A 21,820-nucleotide genomic window follows, 5' to 3' on the forward strand; every position below is an offset into this window, starting at 1 on the left:
AACAATACTTCATTTAGGTTATGTAACCTGTATAATAACCAAACTGTAGCAACATTGTTATTGTATGGGCAAACACTGCGGTACTATTATATTTACATCGGCGTGCTACGGTATTAGCCGTTAAAGCTAACTACGGCAAGAGATTTGCTAGCTTTTACGACAACATGATACATGTTTGAGTTTGTAATACACAACACTGTGATAGAACACCAATATGTACTGAGTGAAAAACATGAACAATCATATTACAGTATCTGTAAAGTATTATTTCATGTTTTGTTTGTACAAAGCTAGCCAGACAGTGTTTGTAATGTAGTTGTACTAACACGCATGACGTGCTGCGTGTATCATCATCAATATAAAGTGACTCACTCCATGGACACTTGTATGTTTGGTCCAGCTGGACAGGGACGTTTTTCCAGTTTATTTGGCTAAGCACTCCATTTATGTCAAAATAGCTTGGCTCCAAGTTCCACATTTTGCAGCTTCGATTCACTTCCACCTCCCTCTCTCAGCTTCCGTCTGCTCCAACGTCTCACTCTTCCTTTGTGCTGGCTTCTAGAAGCAGTAGTTCATCCTCAGTAAATTCAGCATCAAAAAGATAAGGTTGTGAATCCTCATTTGTCCAAAAGTGTTTGATTCCGGAAGTAGGAACACACTTTTGTTGCCAGAAGTTGGAAGTGCGCTGCTATAGAAATGGAAATAAATGCGCCGAATAATTAGTTCCTGCATTGATTAAAATGACCAAAATATGTTAAATATTGTACATATTGCATATTGTTATGAAGGTGTGTGTTACTACATTCTATATATACTTGCAGTGTGTATATTGTACATATTACATGTTGTTATGAAGGTGTCTGTTACTACATTCTATATATACTTGCAGTGTGTATATTGTACATATTACATATTGTTATGAAGGTGTATGTTACTACATTATATATATACTTGCAGTGTGTATATTGTACATATTACATATTGTTATGAAGGTGTCTGTTACTACATTAAATACATATTTGCATTGTGTATATTGTACATATTACATATTGTTATGAAGGTGTCTGTTTCTACATTATATATATACTTAGTGTGTATATTGTACTTATTGTTATGAAGGTGTCTGTTCCTACATTATATATATATACTTCCAGTGTGTATATTGTGTGTGTGTGTGTGTGTATGATTGTTTGTACATTGATGTTACATCCATGATGTCGTTCACAACAACAGATGAGATGTTTGTGGGTGTATGGATTGTTTTTGCTAGCTAGTGATCATTAGCTAAGCACACTACCACTGTGTCAAATAAAAAGTAGTAACCATGGTGACATCGCCAACTTTGATGAGACATGCTCTTTTTCTTTTTTTTTTATCCCCATCACAGCTCCCAAATTTGCATGCACATTTTTTTTTTTTGTCGATTGTTTTCACAATCGTGAAAAGCCATAATCGAAATTAAATATTGACCCACAAATGATTGCCATTATTTTTATGAGACCATGTTAACCACTGATGTGATGATATATAATACTAATGCAAGCACACCCTTTCAAATGTAATAAACTTGTATTTCTCCTATATTCGAACATTGTACTTGAAATGTAATTATTCTGAAAAATATTTTTTGTAAACCAATAATTATAATCTGCAAATAATGTGGCGTTGTTGAGTAAGCATGAAATACTCCTCCATATCAGTAGGTGGCAGCAGGTAGCTAGTTGCTTTATAGGCCTACTTTGAGACAAGAGACTTAGTGATGCTAGGATGTTTATGGGTTGAATTGGAAAAGAATAGAATATATCTTCATTGTCATTGTAAGCAAAACTAATTTACTGCAAATTCATAATAACACATAAAAACATAGATAAATAGATAAAAAATACATAAAAATACCAAGCACACAGCTCACATGCACAGTCATTCTTGTCTTGTGTTCAGCGACACTATTGCTCTCGGGTAAAAAGTGTTCTTAAATCTGTTTGTCCGGCATTTTATTGTCCTGTATCTCCTGCCCGAGGGCTGCAGTTCGGGGTGAGATGGGTTCCTTATGATGTTTTGGGCCTTTTTGAGGCCCAAAACATTGGTATCCAACACTTCTTCATTCTGAAGAGAACGACTTTTTATTGTCAATATAAGCAATTGAGTTTATTTATTTATTTATTTTACATTTTCTACTAGCAGTGTGCATCGGGATTTAGTTCAATGAAAAAGTGTGCCTTGGTTGAAAAACCCTGGTTCAGACCAGGGGTCCCCAAAGGCTGCATTGGGTTAAAAAAATTTGGCTGGGGGCCGGGCTTCATACATATAAAGTTAATGTGTGTATATATATATATATATATATATATATATATATATATATATATATATATATATATATATATATATATATATATATATATATATATATATATATATATATATATATATATATATATATATATATATATATATATATATATATATATATTAGAGCTGTGAATCTTTGGGTGTCCCACGATTCGATTCAATATCGATTCTTGGGGGTCACGATTCGATTCAAAATCGATTTTTTTTTTTTTCAATTCAACACGATTCTCGATTCAAAATCGATTTTTTTCCCCGATTGAAAAGGATTGTCTATTCATGGAATACATAGATTTCAGCAGGATCTACCCCAGTCTGCTGACATGCAAGCAGAGTAGTAGATTTTTGTAAAAAGCTTTTATAATTGTAAAGGACAATGTTTTATCAACTGATTGCAATAATGTACATTTTTTTAACTGTTAAATGAACCAAAAATATGACTTATTTTATCTTTGTGAAAATATTGGACACAGTGTGTTGTCAAGCTTATGAGATGCGATGCAAGTGTAAGCCACTGTGATACTATTGTTCTTTTTTTTTATTTTTATAAATGTCTAATGATAATGTCAATGAGGGATTTTTAATCACTGCTATGTTGAAATTGTAACTAATATTGATATTGTTGTTGATAATATTCATTTTTGTGTTGCTGGGTCGGGTTTGGTTTTGGAATTGGATTGCATTGTTATGGTATTGCTGTGTATTGTTTTGTTGGATTGATTAATTTTAAAAAAAAATTAAAAAAACATTTTTTAAATTTTTTTTAATAAAAAATAAAAATAAAAAAATTGATTTTTAAAAAATGAGATTTGATTCTGAATCGCACAACATGAGAATCGGGATTCAAATTAGAATCGATTTTTTCCCCACACCCCTAAAATATATATATATGTATATTAGGGCTGCAACAACTAATCGATTAAAATCGATTATAGAAATAGTTGCCGATTAATTTAGTCATCGATTCGTTGGATCTATGCTATGCGCATGCGCAGAGTCTTTTTTTAAATTTTTTTTATTTTTTTTAAATAAACCTTTATTTATAAACTGCAACATGTACAAACAGCTGAGAAACAATAATCAAAATAAGTATGGTGCCAATATGCCGTTTATTTCAATAAAATACTGGAAAGGATAGAAATGTAGTTTGTCTATTTTATCCGATTATTAATCGATAAATCGAAGTAATAATTGACAGATTAATCGATTATCAAATTAATCGTTAGTTGCAGCCCTAATGTGTGTGTATATATATATATATATATATATATATATATATATATATATATATATATATATATATATATATATATATATATATATATATATTTATTAATTTTTACACTGTGGCGCGAGCGCGATGATGTCCTGTTATTGATGGGAAAATGATTTTTGAGACAATTTGGATAGGAGACCAAGCGGTAACAAGTGGTAGAAAATGGATTAATAGATGGGCTCGAAAGGACAGATAAAAAAAAATAATAATAATTTGTGACTTCCCGCAGGCCGTTTGGGGACCCCTAGTTTAGACAGTAATGTGTTTACACAAGTTTAAAATTGGGATATGATGGGGAAAGACGTTAATGTCTCTTGTTTACATGTTGGCATTTAAGCTAGCTAGCAAGCTAACGCTAGTCGATCAGCGTGTGGTTATCAATCACGGTTTTTTGATCATTTTAATTTAATAGGGGTAATAATAACTGTGGATCGATGATCAGTGATATTGTTTATTTGGAGAACAAACGCCTGCTAAAAACCGATGCAAAAGAGCGACCGCTCTCGCAACCCATAATAACGCATACACATGGCGATTACCCACTTTGTTTTCATTTATTGTCAGGCCTACCGTGGTGGTTCAAAAGTGAAGGGTACCCGTCCCTCGTTCCAAATATGATCCGTTTCAGTCAGGTGATAATGGTTATAATAGGGTTGTACGGTATACCGGTACTAGTATCGTATCGCAGTTCTAATGAATCAAAAACGGTACTATACTCTGTTTGAAAAGGTACATGACAGCGCGTCGTCACATTGCTGCTTTTACGAGCAGAGGAGCACACAGACAGAGTGCTTACAAGCAGACACAGCGTGTAGACAGAAAAGGGAGAACGGACGAATTTAGGGCCTAAAACTAACGATAAAGGTGAAGTTAGAACACTGAAACGCCCTCAGGAAGAGCTGCTTTAAGACATGGCTAGCGAGCTAGCAGCTATTGATTGATTGATTGAAACTTTTATTAGTAGATTGCACAGTACAGTACATATTCCGTACAATTGACCACTAAATGGTAACACCCCAATAAGTTTTACAACTTGTTTAAGTCGGGGTCCACGTTAATTGATTCATGATACAGATATATACTAACATCATAATACAGTCATCACACAAGATAATCATCAGAGTATCTACATTGAATTATTTACATTATTTACAATCCGGTATGTGGGATATGGAGGGGGTGGAGTTTGTTACAAGTATCATTATCACTGGAGAACAAAGAATAGCTAAACATGCTTCACTACACACCGTAGAAGGATACAATAGCTAACTGCTAACAGCAGGCTAGCGAGCCTGAATGTAAACAAATGCCATTGGTGGATTTACAGCTGACATCCACTGTAATGATACCAAGTACAAGAACGTATCTAGTCGATACTACTATGATTACATCGATATTTTTTTGTATATTTAAAAAAAAAAAATTCATATTATGTTTATAAACTCAGGGAATACGTCCCTGGACACAATGTATGATCCTGTAAATACTTGGTATCGGATCGATACCTAAATGTGTGGTATCATCCAAAACTAATGTAAAGTATCAAACAAGAGAAGAATAAGTGATTTTTACATTTTAACAGAAGTGTAAATAGAACATGTTGAAATGGAAAATAAGCAGATATTAACAGTAAATGAACAAGTAGATTAATAATCATTTTTTACAGCTTGTTCTTTATAATGTGTACAAAATAATAGGTGTGTAAATGACACAATATGTTACTGCATACGTCAGCAGACTAATTAGGAGTCTTTGTTTGTTTACTTACTACTAAAAGACAAGTTGTCTAGTATGTTCACTATTTTATTTAGGGACTAAATTGCAATAATAAACATATGTTTCATGTACCCTAAGACTTGTTGTTCAAATAAAGCCAATAATGACATTTTTGTGGTCCCCTTTATTTAGAAAAGTACTGAAAAGTATCGAAATACATTTTGGTACAAAAATATTGGTATCTGGTCAACCCTAGGTTATAATCTGGTAGTTGTTGGGGGAGGGGGATGTCAAAGATCCAAACTAATACTGAGGACAAAAGAGTTAGAGTTGTGCTGATGTGCTTGCAGATCCAGCAGAGCATCCTGATGCAGGTCAAGCAGCCGGTCCAGGCCAGCAGTCAGTTCGCCGTCCAGCAAGACGCAGCCGTGGACAAAGTGGCCGCCGCCGCGCCTGCCCGGCTGCAGCCCGCCTCAGTGCTCATCACGAGTCCCGCCACAGGTGAGCCTCCCCGGCGGCCTTTTAAAGCCCTGGTTAACGCCTGGTCTCCTCCGCAGCCTCAAGTGACTTACAGGTAGTCTCAGGAGTCCAAGGACCAGCTGGAGCCAAGGTGAACCAGACTATCGCTCCCATGAGCCTTACGCAGCCTGCACAGGTGCGCCGCCTCTGATTGCCAGGCGGGATCTTTTCTTTCCTCGCTAACCTTCCCCCCCCCCGGCCCGCAGATTCAGCCAAAGCCCGGAGTGATCGGCTCGGTGGGAGGCGTGAGCCTGGGCAAGGCTGGCATGCAGATACACGTGCTCGGCGCCAACGTCACCCAAATGCCTGCTCCGCAGCCCGCCGCTCTGCTGCAACCTCAGGTAACCGCCTAGACAGGAAGTTGCACCGCACGTGACGGCTGACCTCTCACCTCCTCTTGCAGACAACGTTGAATATGCCTTTCGGTGCGGAGCCCAGCAAGGAAGCCAGGTTTGTCTCCCAACTTCTTCTGGGCTTGTCTGGGTTTGGCTCTGAAGTACTTCTGCCCGCAGGATGCTGGAGCAGCTGAGGAAGCAGCAAGGCTCCGTGCTTCACCCAAACTACAGCGCTCCTTTCTACTCCTTCGAGGACACGCTGCACAGACTGCTGCCTTACCATCTCTACCAGGGAACCGCCAACTCCTCTCAAGACTACCAGAGAGGTAGCCCTCACTTTTTCCACTGGCAAATCAAAGGGTGCGGGGGCCATTTTGGCAGTCATCGCCTTCCAAAGCACTAAAAAATGCAATTTCGGAAGAACATTTCATGTGAAAGCCAAACTGAAATTCTAACAGCTAGCATGCTGGCCGGGATAGCGTCAAGTAAGCAAAGATTTGAACAAAATGAGTTTAAAATGTTAACATGCTAACAATAGCATTTTTACAGTTAGCATTAAATATATGACACTAGGGATGTCCGATAATATCGGCCTGCCGATATTATCGGCCGATAAATGCGTTAAAATGTAATATCGGAAATTATCGGTATCGGTTTTTTTTATTATCTGTATCGTTTTTTTTTTGTTTTTTTTTTATTAAATCAACATAAAAAACACAAAATACACTTACAATTAGTGCACCAACCCAAAAAACCTCCCTCCCCCCATTTCTTTCTGTTATCAATATTCTGGTTCCTACATTATATATCAACACAGTCTGCAAGGGATACAGTCCGTAAGCACACATGATTGTGCGTGCTGCTGGTCCACTAATAGTACTAACCTTTAACAGTTAATTTTACTCATTTTCATTAATTACTAGTTTCTATGTAACTGTTTTTATATTGTTTTACTTTCTTTTTTATTCAAGAAATGTTTTTTAATTTAGTTATCTTATTTTATCATTTTTTTAAAAAAGTACCTTATCTTCACCATACCTGGTTGGCCAAATTAGGCATAATAATGTGTTAATTCCACGACTGCATGTATCGGTTCATATCGGTATCGGTTGATATCGGTATCGCTAATTAAAGAGTTGGACAATATCGGAATATCAGATATCGGCAAAAAGCCATTATCGGACATCCCTATATGACACTGAGGTGTAAATCTAGTATGTTAATGTTTGCCAACATACTAACGTTAGAATGCTAACAGCGATCATTCGTCAGGTCACAAAATATTTAACGCTGAGGTGTACACCTGCTAAATTAGCTGAAAAAAATGTAGTATGCTAATGTTAGCTTGCTAAACTCCTAACTGTAACATGAGTCAAGTACCAAAATATGACTGAGGGGTAAACTTATAAAATTTGCTTTGAAACATCTAGCATACTAACTTAGCATTCTAACAGGTATCATTTGTCGAGTCACAAAATATTTGACACCGAGGTGTACACCTGCTAAATTAGCTGAAAAAAAATTAGTATGCTAATGTTAGCATGCTAAAATGGTAATTGTAACATGAGTCAAGTACCAAAATATGACTGAGGGGTAAATTTACACAATTTGCTTTGAAACATCTAGCATACTAACTTAGCATTCTAACAGGTATCATTTGTCGAGTCACAAAATATTTGACACTGAGGTGTACACCTGCAAAATTAGCTGAAAATTTTTTAGTATGCTAATGTTAGCATGCTAAAATGCTAACTGTAACATGAGTCAAGTACCAAAATATGACTGAGGGGTAAACTTACAAAATTTGCTTTGAAACATCTAGCATACTAACTTAGCATTCTAACAGGTATCATTTGTCGAGTCACAAAATATTTGACACCGAGGTGTACATCTGCTAAATTAGCTGAAAAAAATGTAGTATGCTAATGTTAGCATGCTAAAACGCTAACTGTAACATGAGTCAAGTACCAAAATATGACTGAGGGGTAAATTTACAAAATTTGCTTTGAAACATCTAGCATACTAACTTAGCATTCTAACAGGTATCATTTGTCGAGTCACAAAATATTTGACACTGAGGTGTACACCTGCTAAATTAGCTGAAAAATGTTTAGTATGCTAATGTTAGCATGCTAAAATGCTAACTGTAACTTGAGTCAAGTACCAAAATATGACTGAGGGGTAAATTTACAAAATTTGCTTTGAAACATCTAGCATACTAACTTAGCATTCTAACAGGTATCATTTGTCGAGTCACAAAATATTTGACACCGAGGTGTACACCTGCTAACTTAGCTGAAAAAAATGTAGTATGCTAATGTTAGCATGCTAAAATGCTAACTGTAACATGAGTCAAGTACCAAAATATGACTGAGGTGTGAACTTGCAAAATTAGCTTAAAAAATCTAGCATACTTACGTTAGCATTCGAACAGGTATCATTTGTTGAGTCACAAAATATTTGACACTGAGGTGTACACTTGTTAAATTAGTGAGAAAATGCCAACTGTAGCATGCGTTAAAGTACCAAAATATATTACTTTGAGTTGTGTAACCGGAAAAAATGATTTAGAATGCTAACCTGCTAACGTTAACATGAGTCAAGTACCAAAATATGACTGAGGGGTAAACTTACAAAATTGGCTTTAAAACATCTAGCATACTAACTTAGCATTCTAACAGGTATCATTTGTCGAGTCACAAAATATTTGACGCTGAGGTGTATACCTGTTAAATTAGCGAGAAAATCCTAAAATGCCAACTGTAACATGCGTTAAAGTACCAAAATATGACTGAAGTGTGAACTTGCAAAATTAGCTTAAAAAAGCTACCATGCTAATGTTAGCATTCTAAAAGGTATTATTTGTCAAGCCAAAAAATATTTGACACTGAGGTGTACACCTGCTAAATTAGCTGAAAAAAATCTAGTATGCTAATGTTAGCATGCGAAAATGGTAACTAACATGAGTCAAGTACCAAAATATGACTGAGGTGTGAACGTACAAAATTATAAATAAATATTAATAAATAAATAAATAAATATAATTATTTATAATTATATTTATATTATATTATATTTATATTTATATTTATTTATAATTATTATAATTATTAATTATAATTATGATAAATAAATATTTATTTATTTATTTAATGTACAAAATTATATATACCTGTTAAATTAGCGAGAAAATGCCAACTGTAACATGCGTTAAAGTACCAAAATATGTTACTCTGAGTTGTGTAACCGGAAAAAATGGTTTAGAATGCTAACCTGCTAACTAACGTTAACATGCACCAAGTACCAAAATATGACTGAGGGGTAAACTTACAAAATTTGCTTTAAAACATCTAGCACACTAACAGGTATCATTTGTCGAGTCACAAAATATTTGACGCTGAGGTGTATACCTGTTAAATTAGCGAGAAAATGCTAAAATGCCAACTGTAACATGCGTTAAAGTACCAAAATATATTACTCTGAGTTGTGTAACTGGAAAAAATGGATTAACCCGCTAATGTTAACATGCATCAGGTACCAAAATATGACTGAGGTGTGAACTTGCAAAGTTAGCTTAAACAAGCTACCATGCTAATGTTAGCATTCTAACAGGTATTATATGTTAAGGCACAAAATATTTGACACTGAGGTGTACACCTGTTAAATTAGCTGAAAAAAATCTAGTATGCTAACTGTCAGAATAATTGTATGTAAGTTATCACATCTTTGATCCTACCAAGAAGAAGGCTTGTAAAACTCCACTGTGTAGGATGGGAAGCAACATGAAGGTGTTCTGTTTCTTTGATGTATTGTAATCAAAAGAAAGATTTTGTTTTGACCCGAGAACTACAAAGCGGAGAGAAAGCAGGATCTGCCCAAGTTCCAGGCACCTCTTCTTTGAACTTTTTTACGACCTTTTCTTTGAACCGACCTTTTCTTTTGAACTGTTTTGTAATCAAAGGCGATGGCTGTTTACGACCCCGGTCCCTTTAGAAACAGCTGTTGCCATGTAATCAGGGAAAGTCCAAATAAAAGAGGAGGCGTACAATCTTTCGGCAGAGCGTAATGACACTGTGCAAGGGTACAGATGTACACGTTTCTCCTCACTGAGCCAAATTGAATTCTGTCTCTGTTTGATTCCTTGCTTCTTGTCTTGTTTAATAGATGTCATCAGTGTTCGAACCTGACACTAACGTTAGCATGCGAAAATGGTAACTGTAACATGAGTCAAGTACCAAAATATGACTTTGGTGTGAACGTACAAAATTAACTTAAAAAAGCTAGCATTCTAACGTTAGCATTCGAACAGGTATCATTTGTCATGTCATAAAATATTTGACGCTGAGGCGTATACCTGCAAAATTAGCTTAAAGCAGTCAGCATGCTAACAGGTATTATTCGTCAAGTCATTTTATATTAGAAGCTGAGGTGTATATCTGCAACAAAGCTAGCATGCTGATGTTCGAACGTTGACAATTGTCCTGTGCACAGTGGATGAGGAGTTTGAGACGGTCTCCTGCCAGCTGCTGAAGAGGACACAAGCCATGCTGGACAAATACCGACACCTGCTCTTCACCGAGTCCAAGGTGAGTCCCCAGACCTCAACCCCACCTCCCTCGCTGACCCCATGTGTTTGGGCCCTGCAGCAGAGACTGGGGCCCTCGGCAGAGATGGTGATGATCGACCGCATGTTCATCCAGGAGGAGAAGCTCGCTATAAGCCAGGACAGGATTTTGGCCAAAGAAAGACCAGGTAGGACCTACAAAACTAATTCAAAATAATAAAAAGTCATAATTGATGGGTAGCTCTGAAATGTGACAGTAAAAAACTTCTTTATATGATTTATTTTTAACACTTTTATGAGTCGCTCCTTTTGGATCCCTTTTTAAATAAATGTCACTGCTCAAAAAACAATAATAATTAGTGTTTTTGCTATAAAAAGACTTTTTACAAAAAGAGCATAACATAAAAAACATTTCTATCCACACATCTAAAGTTGATCCGGAGATTGAAAGTTTAAAAAAAATACATTTAAATATGACGTAACACTTTTATGAGTCGGGGCCCTTTTAGACCCTGTGAATTTTTTTCTAAAAACTGTCATTGTTCCAAATATGATCATTCAAATCAATGTTATGAATTATTGACCAATTACTTCACATCTAATATTCCACTTTTAAATAGTTTGAGGGGAAAATATTGACAAAAAACTAACCAAAAAAACCCCACTAAAAACAATAAAAAGTCATAATCGACGGGTAGATCTGAAATGTGAAAGTAAAAAACTTATTTATATGACTTTTTTTAACACTTTTATGAGTCGCTCCTTTTGGATCCCTGATACTTTTTTTAGTCTTGTTTTTATTATAAATAAACGTCATTGCTCAAAAAACAATAATACAATTAAGTGTTTTTGCTATAAAAATACTTTTTACCAAAAGAGCATAACATAATAAACATTTTATGTCCGCACATCTGAAGTTGATCTAGAGATTGAAAGTTAAAAAAAAAATGAATTTCAATATGACGCAACACTTTTATGAGTTGGGGCCCTTTTGGACCCTGAGAATTTTAGTCTGACTTTTTTTTCTAAAAACTGTCATTGCTCCAAAAATGATGATAATTCAAATCAATGTTATGAATTATTGACATATTTAAGGCTCCAATTACTTCACATCAAATATCACATAATATATGAGTGGGGGCCCTTTTGGACCCTCAGAATTTGAGTGTGATTTTTTTTTTTCCTAAAACCTGTCATTGTTTAAAAAATAATAATAATTAAAATCAACGTTGTTATGAATTATTAACATATTTAAGGCTCCAATGACTTCACTTCTAATATTACACTTTTACATTTTTTTGGGGGGAAATATTGATAAAAGGCAAAAGAAAACCACTAAAAATAATAAAAAGTCATAATTGATGGGTAGATCTGAAATGTGGAAGTAAAGAAGTTCTTTATATGATTTATTTTTAACACTTTTATGAGTCGCTCCTTTTGGATCCCTTATTAATAAATGTCACTGCTAAAAAAACAATAATAATTAGTGTTTTTGCTATAAAAAGACTTTTTACAAAAAGAGCATAACTTAAAAAACATTTCTATCCACACATCTAAAGTTGATCCGGAGATTGAAAGTTTAAAAAAAATAAATTTAAATATGACGTAACACTTTTATGAGTGGGGGCCCTTTTAGACCATGAGAATTTTACTGTGAATTTTTTTCTAAAAACTGTCATTGTTCCAAATATGATAATTCAAATCAATGTTATGAATTATTGACCAATGACTTCACATCTAATATTCCACTTTTAAATAGTTTGAGGGGAAAATATTGACAAAAAACTAACCAAAAAACCCCACTAAAAACAATAAAAAGTCATAATTGACGGGTAGATCTGAAATGTGAAAGTAAAAAACGTCTTTATATGATTTATTTTCAACACTTTTATGAGTCGCTCCTTTTGGATCCCTGATACTTTTTAGTCTCGTTTTTATTATAAATAAACATCATTGCTCAAAAAACAATAATACAATAAAGTGTTTTTACTTTTTACCAAAAGAGCATAACATAATAAACATTTTATATCCGCACATCTGAAGTTGATCTAGAGATTGAAAGTTAAAAAAAAAAAATCAATTTCAATATGACGCAACACTTTTATGAGTGGGGGCCCTTTTGGACCCTGAGAATTTTAGTCTGACTTTTTTTTCTAAAAACTGTCATTGCTCCAAAAATGATGATAATTCAAATCAATGTTATGAATTATTGACATATTTAAGGCTCCAATTACTTCACATCAAATATCACATAATAAATGAGTGGGGGCCCTTTTGGACCCTCAGAATTTGAGTGTGATTTTTTTTTTCTCCTAAAACCTGTCATTGTTTAAAAAATAATAATAATTAAAATTAACGTTGTTATGAGTTATTAACATATGTAAGGCTCCAATGACTTCACTTCTAATATAACACTTTCACATACTTTTGGGGGGAAATATTGATAAAAGGCAAAAGAAAACCACTAAAAATAATAAAAAATCATAATTGATGGGTAGATCTGAAATGTGGAAGTAAAAAACTTCTTTATATGATTTATTTTGAACACTTTTATGAGTCGCTCCTTTTGGATCCCTTATTAATAAATGTCACTGCTCAAAAAACAATAATAATTAGTGTTTTTGCTATAAAAAGACTTTTTACAAAAAGAGGATAACATAAAAAACATTTATATCCACACATCTAAAGTTGATCTAGAGATTGAAAGTAAAAAAAAAACATTTAAATATGACGTAACACTTTTATGAGTGGGGGCCCTTTTAGACCCTGAGAATTTTACTGTGAATTTTTTTCTAAAAACTGTCATTGTTCCAAATATGATAATTCAAATCAATGTAATGAATTATTGACCAATTACTTCACATCTAATATTCCACTTTGAAATAGTTTTAGGGGAAAATATTGACAAAAAGGGCAAAAAACTAACCAAAAAACCCCACTAAAAACAATAAAAAGTCATAATCGACGGGTCATCAAATATCACATAATATATGAGTGGGGGCCCTTTTGGACCCTCAGAATTTTAGTGTGATTTATTTTTTCCTAAAACCTGTCATTGTCTAAAAAATAATAATTAAAATCAACATTGTTATGAATTATTAACATATTTAAGGCTCCAATCACTTCACTTCTAATATTACACTTTTACATATTATGGGGGGAAATATTGATTAAAAAGGGCAAAAAAAACGCTACTAAAAATAATAAAAAGTCACAATTGACATGTAGATCTGAAATGTGGAAGTAAAAAAATGATATGATTTTTTTTTTAACACTTTTATGAGTCGCTCCTTTTGGATCCCTGAGACTTTTTAGTCTCCCTTTTTTAAAAATTTTTTTAATGTAATTGCTCAAAAAACAATACTAAATCCAGTGTTTTTGCTATAAAAAAAAAACTTTTTACAAAAAGAGCATAACCTAAAAAAACATTTTATATCCACACATCTGAAGTTGATCTAGAGATTGAAAGTAAAAAAAAAAAATTTAAATATGACGTAACACTTTTATGAGTGGGGGCCCTTTTGGATCCCTGAGAATTTTAGTCTTGACTTATTTTCTCTGTCATTGCTCCAAAAATAATAAAAATTCAAATAAATGTTATGAATTATTGAGATATTTAAGGCTCCAATTACTTCACATCAAATATTCCACTTTGAAATGTTTTTAGTGGAAAATATTTCATATTTGGTGTATTTGCCATAAACAAGTTTTTTTTCTGACTAAAAGGGCTTAAGACATAAAAAAACCCAGCAACACTTATAATTGATGGATAGATCTGAGGTCAACACTTTTATGAGTGCGTCCTTCTGGATGACGGAAGTGTAGATCTTTTTTTTTAAACTGTTCTAAAAAAACAAAAAAAAAAGTGGTAAAAAAAACATAAAAAAACGTTTTTTTTGTTTAGTTTTTTCAACTAGAAGTGAATTTAAAAAAATAAAGACAACTTTATATGGCTGGATAGATCTGAAGTTAATCTCGAGATTTAAGCCTTGAAAATAAAAGTAATATATGACAACACTTTTATGAGTAAGGCCCTTTTAGATCATGAGAATTGTAGTCGGACTAAAATCAACTGTCATTGCTCAAAAAATAATAATAATTAAAATCAATATTGTTATAAATGATTGAAGGCTCCAATTACTTCACATCAAATATTCCATTATGACATATTTGTTGGGGAAAATGTTGCATGTTTGTGTTTTTGACATGAAAAAGGCATGGAAGAAAAAAAAAGGACAAAGTTTGGAAACTCCTGATTTAGACTGAGTAGTTAATAACAGGATTGGAGTGCAAGCACACAATCACTATTATTATTATTATTATTATTAGGGATGTCCGATAATGGCTTTTTGCCGATATCCGATATTCCGATATTGTCCAACTCTTTAATTACCGATACCGATATCAACTGATACCGATATCAACCGATATATGCAGTCGTGGAATTAACACATTATTATGCCTAATTTGGACAACCAGGTATGGTGAAGATAAGGTACTTTTTTAAAAAAATAATAAAATAAGATAACTAAATTAAAAAAAAATTTTTGAATAAAAAATAAAGTAAAACAATATAAAAACAGTTACATAGAAACTAGTAATTAATGAAAATGAGAAAAATTAACTGTTAAAGGTTAGTATTATTAGTGGAGCAGCAGCACACACAATCATGTGTGCTTACGGACTGTATCCCTTGCAGACTGTATTGATATATATTGATATATAATGTAGGAACCAGAATATTGATAACAGAAAGAAATGGGGGGAGGGAGGTTTTTTGGGTTGGTGCACTAATTGTAAGTGTATCTTGTGTTTTTTATGTTCATTTAATAAAAACAAAAACAAAAACAAAAAACGATACAGATAATAAAAAAAACGATACCGATAATTTCCGATATTACATTTTAACGCATTTATCGGCCGATAATATCGGCAGGCCGATATTATCGGACATCCCTAATTATTATTATTAACACCACTCACTTATTTTAGAACGGGGGTGTCCAAACTTTTTCCACTGAGGGCCGCACACGGAAAAATTAAAGCATGTGGGGGCCATTTTGATATTTTTCATTTTCAAACCATAACAAAATATATGCCTTTTTTTTATTTATTTTACCTTTAGGGGTCCCGGGGACCATAAAGGGTCTCAGTCATTAAAATGTTAAAAATAAGTCAGATTATTATTTTTTTAAAATTATTTAACGCTTACAGTAAATCTCTATATCAACTTCAAGTTGATATAAAGTAATACAAATTAAAAAAAAAGGTTTTATTAGGGATGTCCGATAATATCGGCCTGCCGATATTATCGGCCGATAAATGCGTTAAAATGTAATATCGGAAATTATCGGTATCGTTTTTTTATTATCTGTATCGGTTTTTTTGTGTTTTTAAAAAAAAAAATTATTAAATGAACATAAAAAACACAAGATACACTTACAATTAGTGCACCAACCCAAAAAACCTCCCTCCCCCATTTCTTTCTGTTATCAATATTCTGGTTCCTACATTATATATCAATATACATCAATACAGTATGCAAGGGATACAGTCCGTAAGCACACATGATTGTGCGTGCTGCTGCTCCACTAATAGTACTAACCTTTAACAGTTAATTTTACTCATTTTCATCAATTACTAGTTTCTATGTAACTGTTTTTATATTCTTTTACTTTCTTTTTTATTCAAGAAAATGTTTTTAATTTAGTTATCTTATTATTTTTTATTTTTTTAAGTACCTTATCTTCACCATACCTGGTTGTCCAAATTAGGCATAATAATGTGTTAATTCCACGACTGCATATATCGGTTGATATCGGTATCGGTAATTAAAGAGTTGGACAATATCGGAATATCGGATATCGGCAAAAAGCCATTATCGGACATGCCTAGGTTTTATGGCTTTTCTGTCAAAAACAACTTAGTTTTTTTTATAGTAAAACTGAAATATGCAGTATTTAGTAATTAGAGCCCTAAAAGATCAATAATGCAGGACACCATTGATTTTAATTCTTTCCTATTTTTGAGTAATCACAGTGAAAAGATCAATAAAAAAATCACTAAATATATTTGGGATCCAAAAGGTGCCCCACTCATAAAGTGATACATTTTTATCAGGTTTTTCTTTGACTTTCAACACTTATCTGTCCATTTTATGCTGGAACTATTATTTTGTTTGTTTTATGCGCTTTTGTCAAAGAAAACTTTGATGTTTTTATATGGCTACTACACAACATAGGCAATATTTACCACATAAAGCATTTTAAAGTGAAATATTTGAAGTAATTGGAGCCCTGAAAATAATTCATTATAACATGGATTTTTTGTCATTATTATTATTTTTTTTCAATGGCAAAAAAAGAAAAATGAAGAAAGACAAAAGAAAAGAAAACAGCCTGCATGGCAGCTTTTGTGTCAACATTGCAACTTTTTCTCGTTAGATTTCACCTCATTCCACTTTTTTTCATGTTCTTTTTTATTTTTACAATAGTATTTCCAGAATGTGTGGCGGGCCGGTAAACAATGAGCTGCGGGCCGCACTTTGGACACCCCTGCTTTAGAAGATAAACTACTACACTAAAACACATCTTGTTGGCCACACACAAGAGGTGGAAATAAGTACTGGATTTTACGGACTATAGAGCGCACCAATATAAAAACGGCACCCACTAAATAAAGCAATTTTCAAAAATGGCACATATTAGTCACACCGGACTAAAAGTGGCAGATATAAATGTTGTGACATGACTTATTTACACTGAAATGTTTATTTACATACCTTAATTGTTTCCAAATGCTGTCTGTAACAGGGCAGTAAAACGGATGATCAAACAAAACAGAAGTCATGGTCATGGACCCACTAGCTGCGCAAGCTAGCTCTCCAATCAGTTAAACAGACTCAATAACTCCACGCTGACGTTTTGGTGAATTTACTGAGGAATTTGTGAAAGTGAAACAATAATGTTGTAAGTTAATAATACTAACACAGACACTATTAGCTAATGCTAACGACGCTAGTTTGATTACATTACGACGTGCATGTAAACACTCCCAAAGACAACACACATGGGACGCTTTAGTGAGTAAGAATAGTTTTAGTTATATTGTAAAACTTACAAACGTTGCTTGGAGTGACGGATGAAGGATCCATACGAGTAGAAACGTTATGGACGGCGAGAATGCAGTACGGCACTTGTACTTCCGGTTAGAGATGTCCGATAATATCGGTCTGCCGATATTATCGGCCGATAAATGCGTTAAAATGTAATATCGGAAATTATCGGTATCGTTTTTTTTATTATCAGTATCGTTTTTGTTTTTTAAAAATTAAATCCACATAAAAAACACAAGATACACTTACAATTAGTGCACCAACCCGTTTATTTAAAAAAAAAAAATTAAATCCACATAAAAAACACAAGATACACTTACAATTAGTGCACCAACCCAAAAAACCTCCCTCCCCCATTTACACTCATTCACACAAAAGGGTTGTTTCCTTCTGTTATTAATATTCTGGTTCCTACATTATATATCAATATATATCAATACAGTCTGCAAGGGATACAGTCCGTAAGCACACATGATTGTGCGTGCTGCTGCTCCACTAATAGTACTAACCTTTAACAGTTAATTTTACAAATTTTCATTAATTACTAGTTTCTATGTAACTGTTATTATATTGTTTTACTTTCTTTTTATTCAAGAAAATGTTTTCAATTTATTTATCTTATTTTATTTGATTCATTTTTTTAAAAAGTACCTTATCTTCACCATACCTGGTTGTCCAAATTAGGCATAATAATGTGTTAATTCCACGACTGTATATATCGGTTGATATCGGTATCGGTAATTAAAGAGTTGGACAATATCGGATATCGGCAAAAAGCCATTATCGGACATCCCTACTTCCGGTTCAAAGCTTTAAACAGCAGGAATTCCCATTCACCCAGCAGCACCTGCAGTGAGCTACCTTGTCCAAAAGATGGCGCCGTAGCACAAACAATAACACAACTATTCAGTGTCTTTGATGAAATCTATTTGCTTTGACTTTGGACTAAAGCATGTTTTCTGTTTGCAGAGGAGTTTTTGGCAAACGCTCGCCTGCTGGAGAGTTTAGCGTCTTCCCAACAGAAGTCGCCTCTGCCCGAGCCCGCCGCCAGCACGGCCCCGCCTCCAGCTGCTGCCGCCCCGGCCCCGGCTCCACCCGCGGAACCTCCACCTCCTGCCCCTGCCCTTACTTCGCACGTGGCCCCGAAAGCTGCACCGGCCACCCCCACTCCAGCACCGACCCCCGCGCCTGTCGCCACCCCGCCTGCTACGGCCTCCTTCCCCCCGACGAAACTGGTAATAAAACAAGGTGGGGGCGGGGCCTCGGTGTCGTGGTCCAGCAGCTGCCCGCCGGCGCCAGTGGGGTCTGAGGCGGTCAGTCAGAGCTCCTACACTCGCTCCTCCTTGTTCTCCTCCAAGTCTCAAATGGCGGAGGAGGACGAGGACGCGCTGCCGCAGAGGACTAGCAAGCCGCCTATCAAGACCTACGAGGCGCGCAGGAGGATCGGCTTGAAGCTGAAGATCAAGCAGGACCAGACCGGCTTCAGTAAGGTGGTCCACAACACCGCCTTAGACCCCGTGCACACCTCTCAGCCTGAGACCCCCAAATCTCTCCCTCCGTCGACGCCGCCCGCCGCCATCATCAGAACCCAGTCGCCGTTGTCCTCCGCCGCGCCGTCCACCCAGTCCACCCCACCCCCGAGAGCCCCGCCCGCCGCGCCTTCCGTGCAAATGAACGGCACCTTGGACCACAACCCGGCCTCCACCGCCCGACCCTCCCAGACCACCTGCCGCCTCCCCCTCAGAAAGACCTACCGGGAGAACGTGAGTCCACGAGTCAGGCCGGGCGTCCCGGGCGGTGGCGACGACACGGTGTCCTACCCCGCGCCGTCGCCACCCTCCGCCGCGCACGAGCGAACAGTCATAGCGAGCGTGAAGGTGGAGAAGAGAGGCCTGGACCAAGTCTTCAACCACGGCCTGAAGGGCCACCTCCCGCACCACCTGGACCGGGAGGGGGAGGAGCGCCCCGAGCAGGACGGCGACTTCGCCAAATACAAGCGAACGAGCGGCAAACACAAACCCAGGCAAGCCGGGACCTTCCGCGTGGACCAGCACGCGCCGGGGCCCCCGTCCCCGGAGGTCCCGCGCGACTCGCTGCTCCCCGCCAAGCGCTGCAAGTCGGACTCGCCCGACATGGACAACGCCAGCTTCTCCAGCGGCAGCCCCCCCGACGACTCTCTGAACCAGCACCTGCAGTGCGCCATCGACAGCATCCTCAACCTGCAGCAGGAGCCTGCGCCGCGCGGCCACCGCCACAAGGGCGGCCGCACGCACCAGAACCCGCCCCACAGACCCGCGTCCTCGCCCGCCGCCTCCTCCTCGTCCTCGCTGGCCCAGCACCCTCAGGTCGGTGGTCGCGGCCACAACGGCAGCCTGGTGCCGCAGACTCAGAGCAGATAACGGACCCCCCCGCCCGGCCCCGGACTGGACTGACGGGCGAGTGGGGGGAGGGGGGCGCCCGGGAGACACGCCCGGTGCGGGCGGGCACTGGGACTCTGCCAAGATGGCTGCCTGTCTTGTCCGGCCGGCTAGCGTCTTTTTGTCCACCCCGTGACCCCTGACCTTTGACCACATTCCTTCCCGCCCCCACGTTGGCCCCGCCTCCTTTCAACAACTTGTGTTGAAATCAAGCCCAATGTGACAAAGTTGCTGTTCACGCCGCAATGATCGCTTTGGGCCAGCAGGGGGCAGGCCAGGCTCATCACTACATGACCCCTCCCTCCTCCTACATGACTCCTCCCTCCTCCTACATGACCCCTCCCCTACATGACTCCATCACTCTCTTACATGACTTCTCTTTTCCCCTGCATGGCTCCTCCCCTCCCCCACGTGACTCCTCCCCTCATGGCCCCTCCCCTACATGACTCCACCACTCTCTTACATGACTTCTCTGTTCCCATGCATGACTCCTCCCCTCCCCCACATGACTCCTCCCCTCCTTTATTTAAGCCTGCCGGACAAGCGCCACGCCGCACGAGCATCCAAACGAGAGAAAAGGAACAATAATAATGTACAAAAAAAGAATTTGAAGTATAGTATTACAGATTAATTTTGTATTGTATTTATTGTGTATAAGGATACTTTTTAAAAAACAAAAAACAAATGTACATTTAGTAAAACTGTAAATTAAACCCTGCTTCTTTTATGAATCAAAGCCGACCTCGTCTTCGTTTGTCCGCCAGACGCAGGAGGCACTTCCTGTCGTCTCACTTGGTCACATGACTGCAGACTTCACCCCTATTGGCTGCTTCTGAGATCCATTGCTTCAGTCTGAACTGACTGGAATTTTTGCACACTGAATTTTAAAACGGTATATTTAAACAAAATGCATTTTCAAACACACATTTTTATTCTATTAAAAAAATGATTTCAATGAATATAATTGCATCTTATTACATTTTTTAAAAATCTATAAATTTAGTATTTTATTCAATACAGTTGTCAGCATAACTTGATGTAAAAAAGAAAAAAAAAATCTGTTCACAAAATTCAGTGTTCAAAAAAGGCTTTCGGAATTCCGACACACAAGTGGAAAAAGAAGTCAACACTTTGCTACAAGGGAACATCCTGGCTTTTAAGTCGTCACCCGGGAGCAAAAAGATATTAACCATTGTTTATATTCTGACTTAAAAACACTATTTTTACCTTGTTAATTGCTGTTAAAGTGTAAAAAGAAATCAACAGTGTATATTTTCTGACTTAAAAACACTTGTTAAATTGTTAATTGCTGTTAAAGTGTAAAAAGAAGTCAACAATGTTTTAACTCTGACTTAAAAACACTTTTGAATTTGTTAATTGCTGTTAAAGTGTAAAAAGAAGTGAACATTTGTTTATATTCAGACTTAAAAACACTATTTTGAACTTGTTAAATGCTGTTAAAGTGTAAAAATAAGTCAATGTTTATATTCTGACTTAAAAACACTTTTTAATTTATTAATTTCTGTTAAAGTG

At 36.4% G+C, this 21,820-nt stretch overlaps 1 protein-coding gene across 2 annotated transcripts in view; it reads left to right on the forward strand.

Moving 5' to 3' along the window:
• bicra (BRD4 interacting chromatin remodeling complex associated protein) overlaps nucleotides 1-21,017 on the forward strand; it is a 57,827-nt gene extending 36,810 nt beyond the window's left edge. For both annotated transcript variants that reach the window (XM_062060937.1, XM_062060938.1), the window contains 8 exons: nucleotides 5,689-5,839; nucleotides 5,896-5,993; nucleotides 6,064-6,198; nucleotides 6,261-6,307; nucleotides 6,370-6,518; nucleotides 10,684-10,778; nucleotides 10,839-10,944; nucleotides 18,840-21,017. In XM_062060937.1, coding sequence (XP_061916921.1) covers nucleotides 5,689-5,839; nucleotides 5,896-5,993; nucleotides 6,064-6,198; nucleotides 6,261-6,307; nucleotides 6,370-6,518; nucleotides 10,684-10,778; nucleotides 10,839-10,944; nucleotides 18,840-20,269 — 2,211 coding nt within the window. In that variant the 3' untranslated portion in view covers nucleotides 20,270-21,017. The remainder of the gene's footprint in view (nucleotides 1-5,688; nucleotides 5,840-5,895; nucleotides 5,994-6,063; nucleotides 6,199-6,260; nucleotides 6,308-6,369; nucleotides 6,519-10,683; nucleotides 10,779-10,838; nucleotides 10,945-18,839) is intronic.
• The last annotated feature ends 803 nt before the right edge of the window (nucleotides 21,018-21,820 follow it).

This window comes from Entelurus aequoreus, linkage group LG10 (genome assembly GCF_033978785.1).
Source record: "Entelurus aequoreus isolate RoL-2023_Sb linkage group LG10, RoL_Eaeq_v1.1, whole genome shotgun sequence".
In the NCBI taxonomy this organism is placed as follows: Eukaryota; Metazoa; Chordata; class Actinopteri; order Syngnathiformes; family Syngnathidae; genus Entelurus; species Entelurus aequoreus.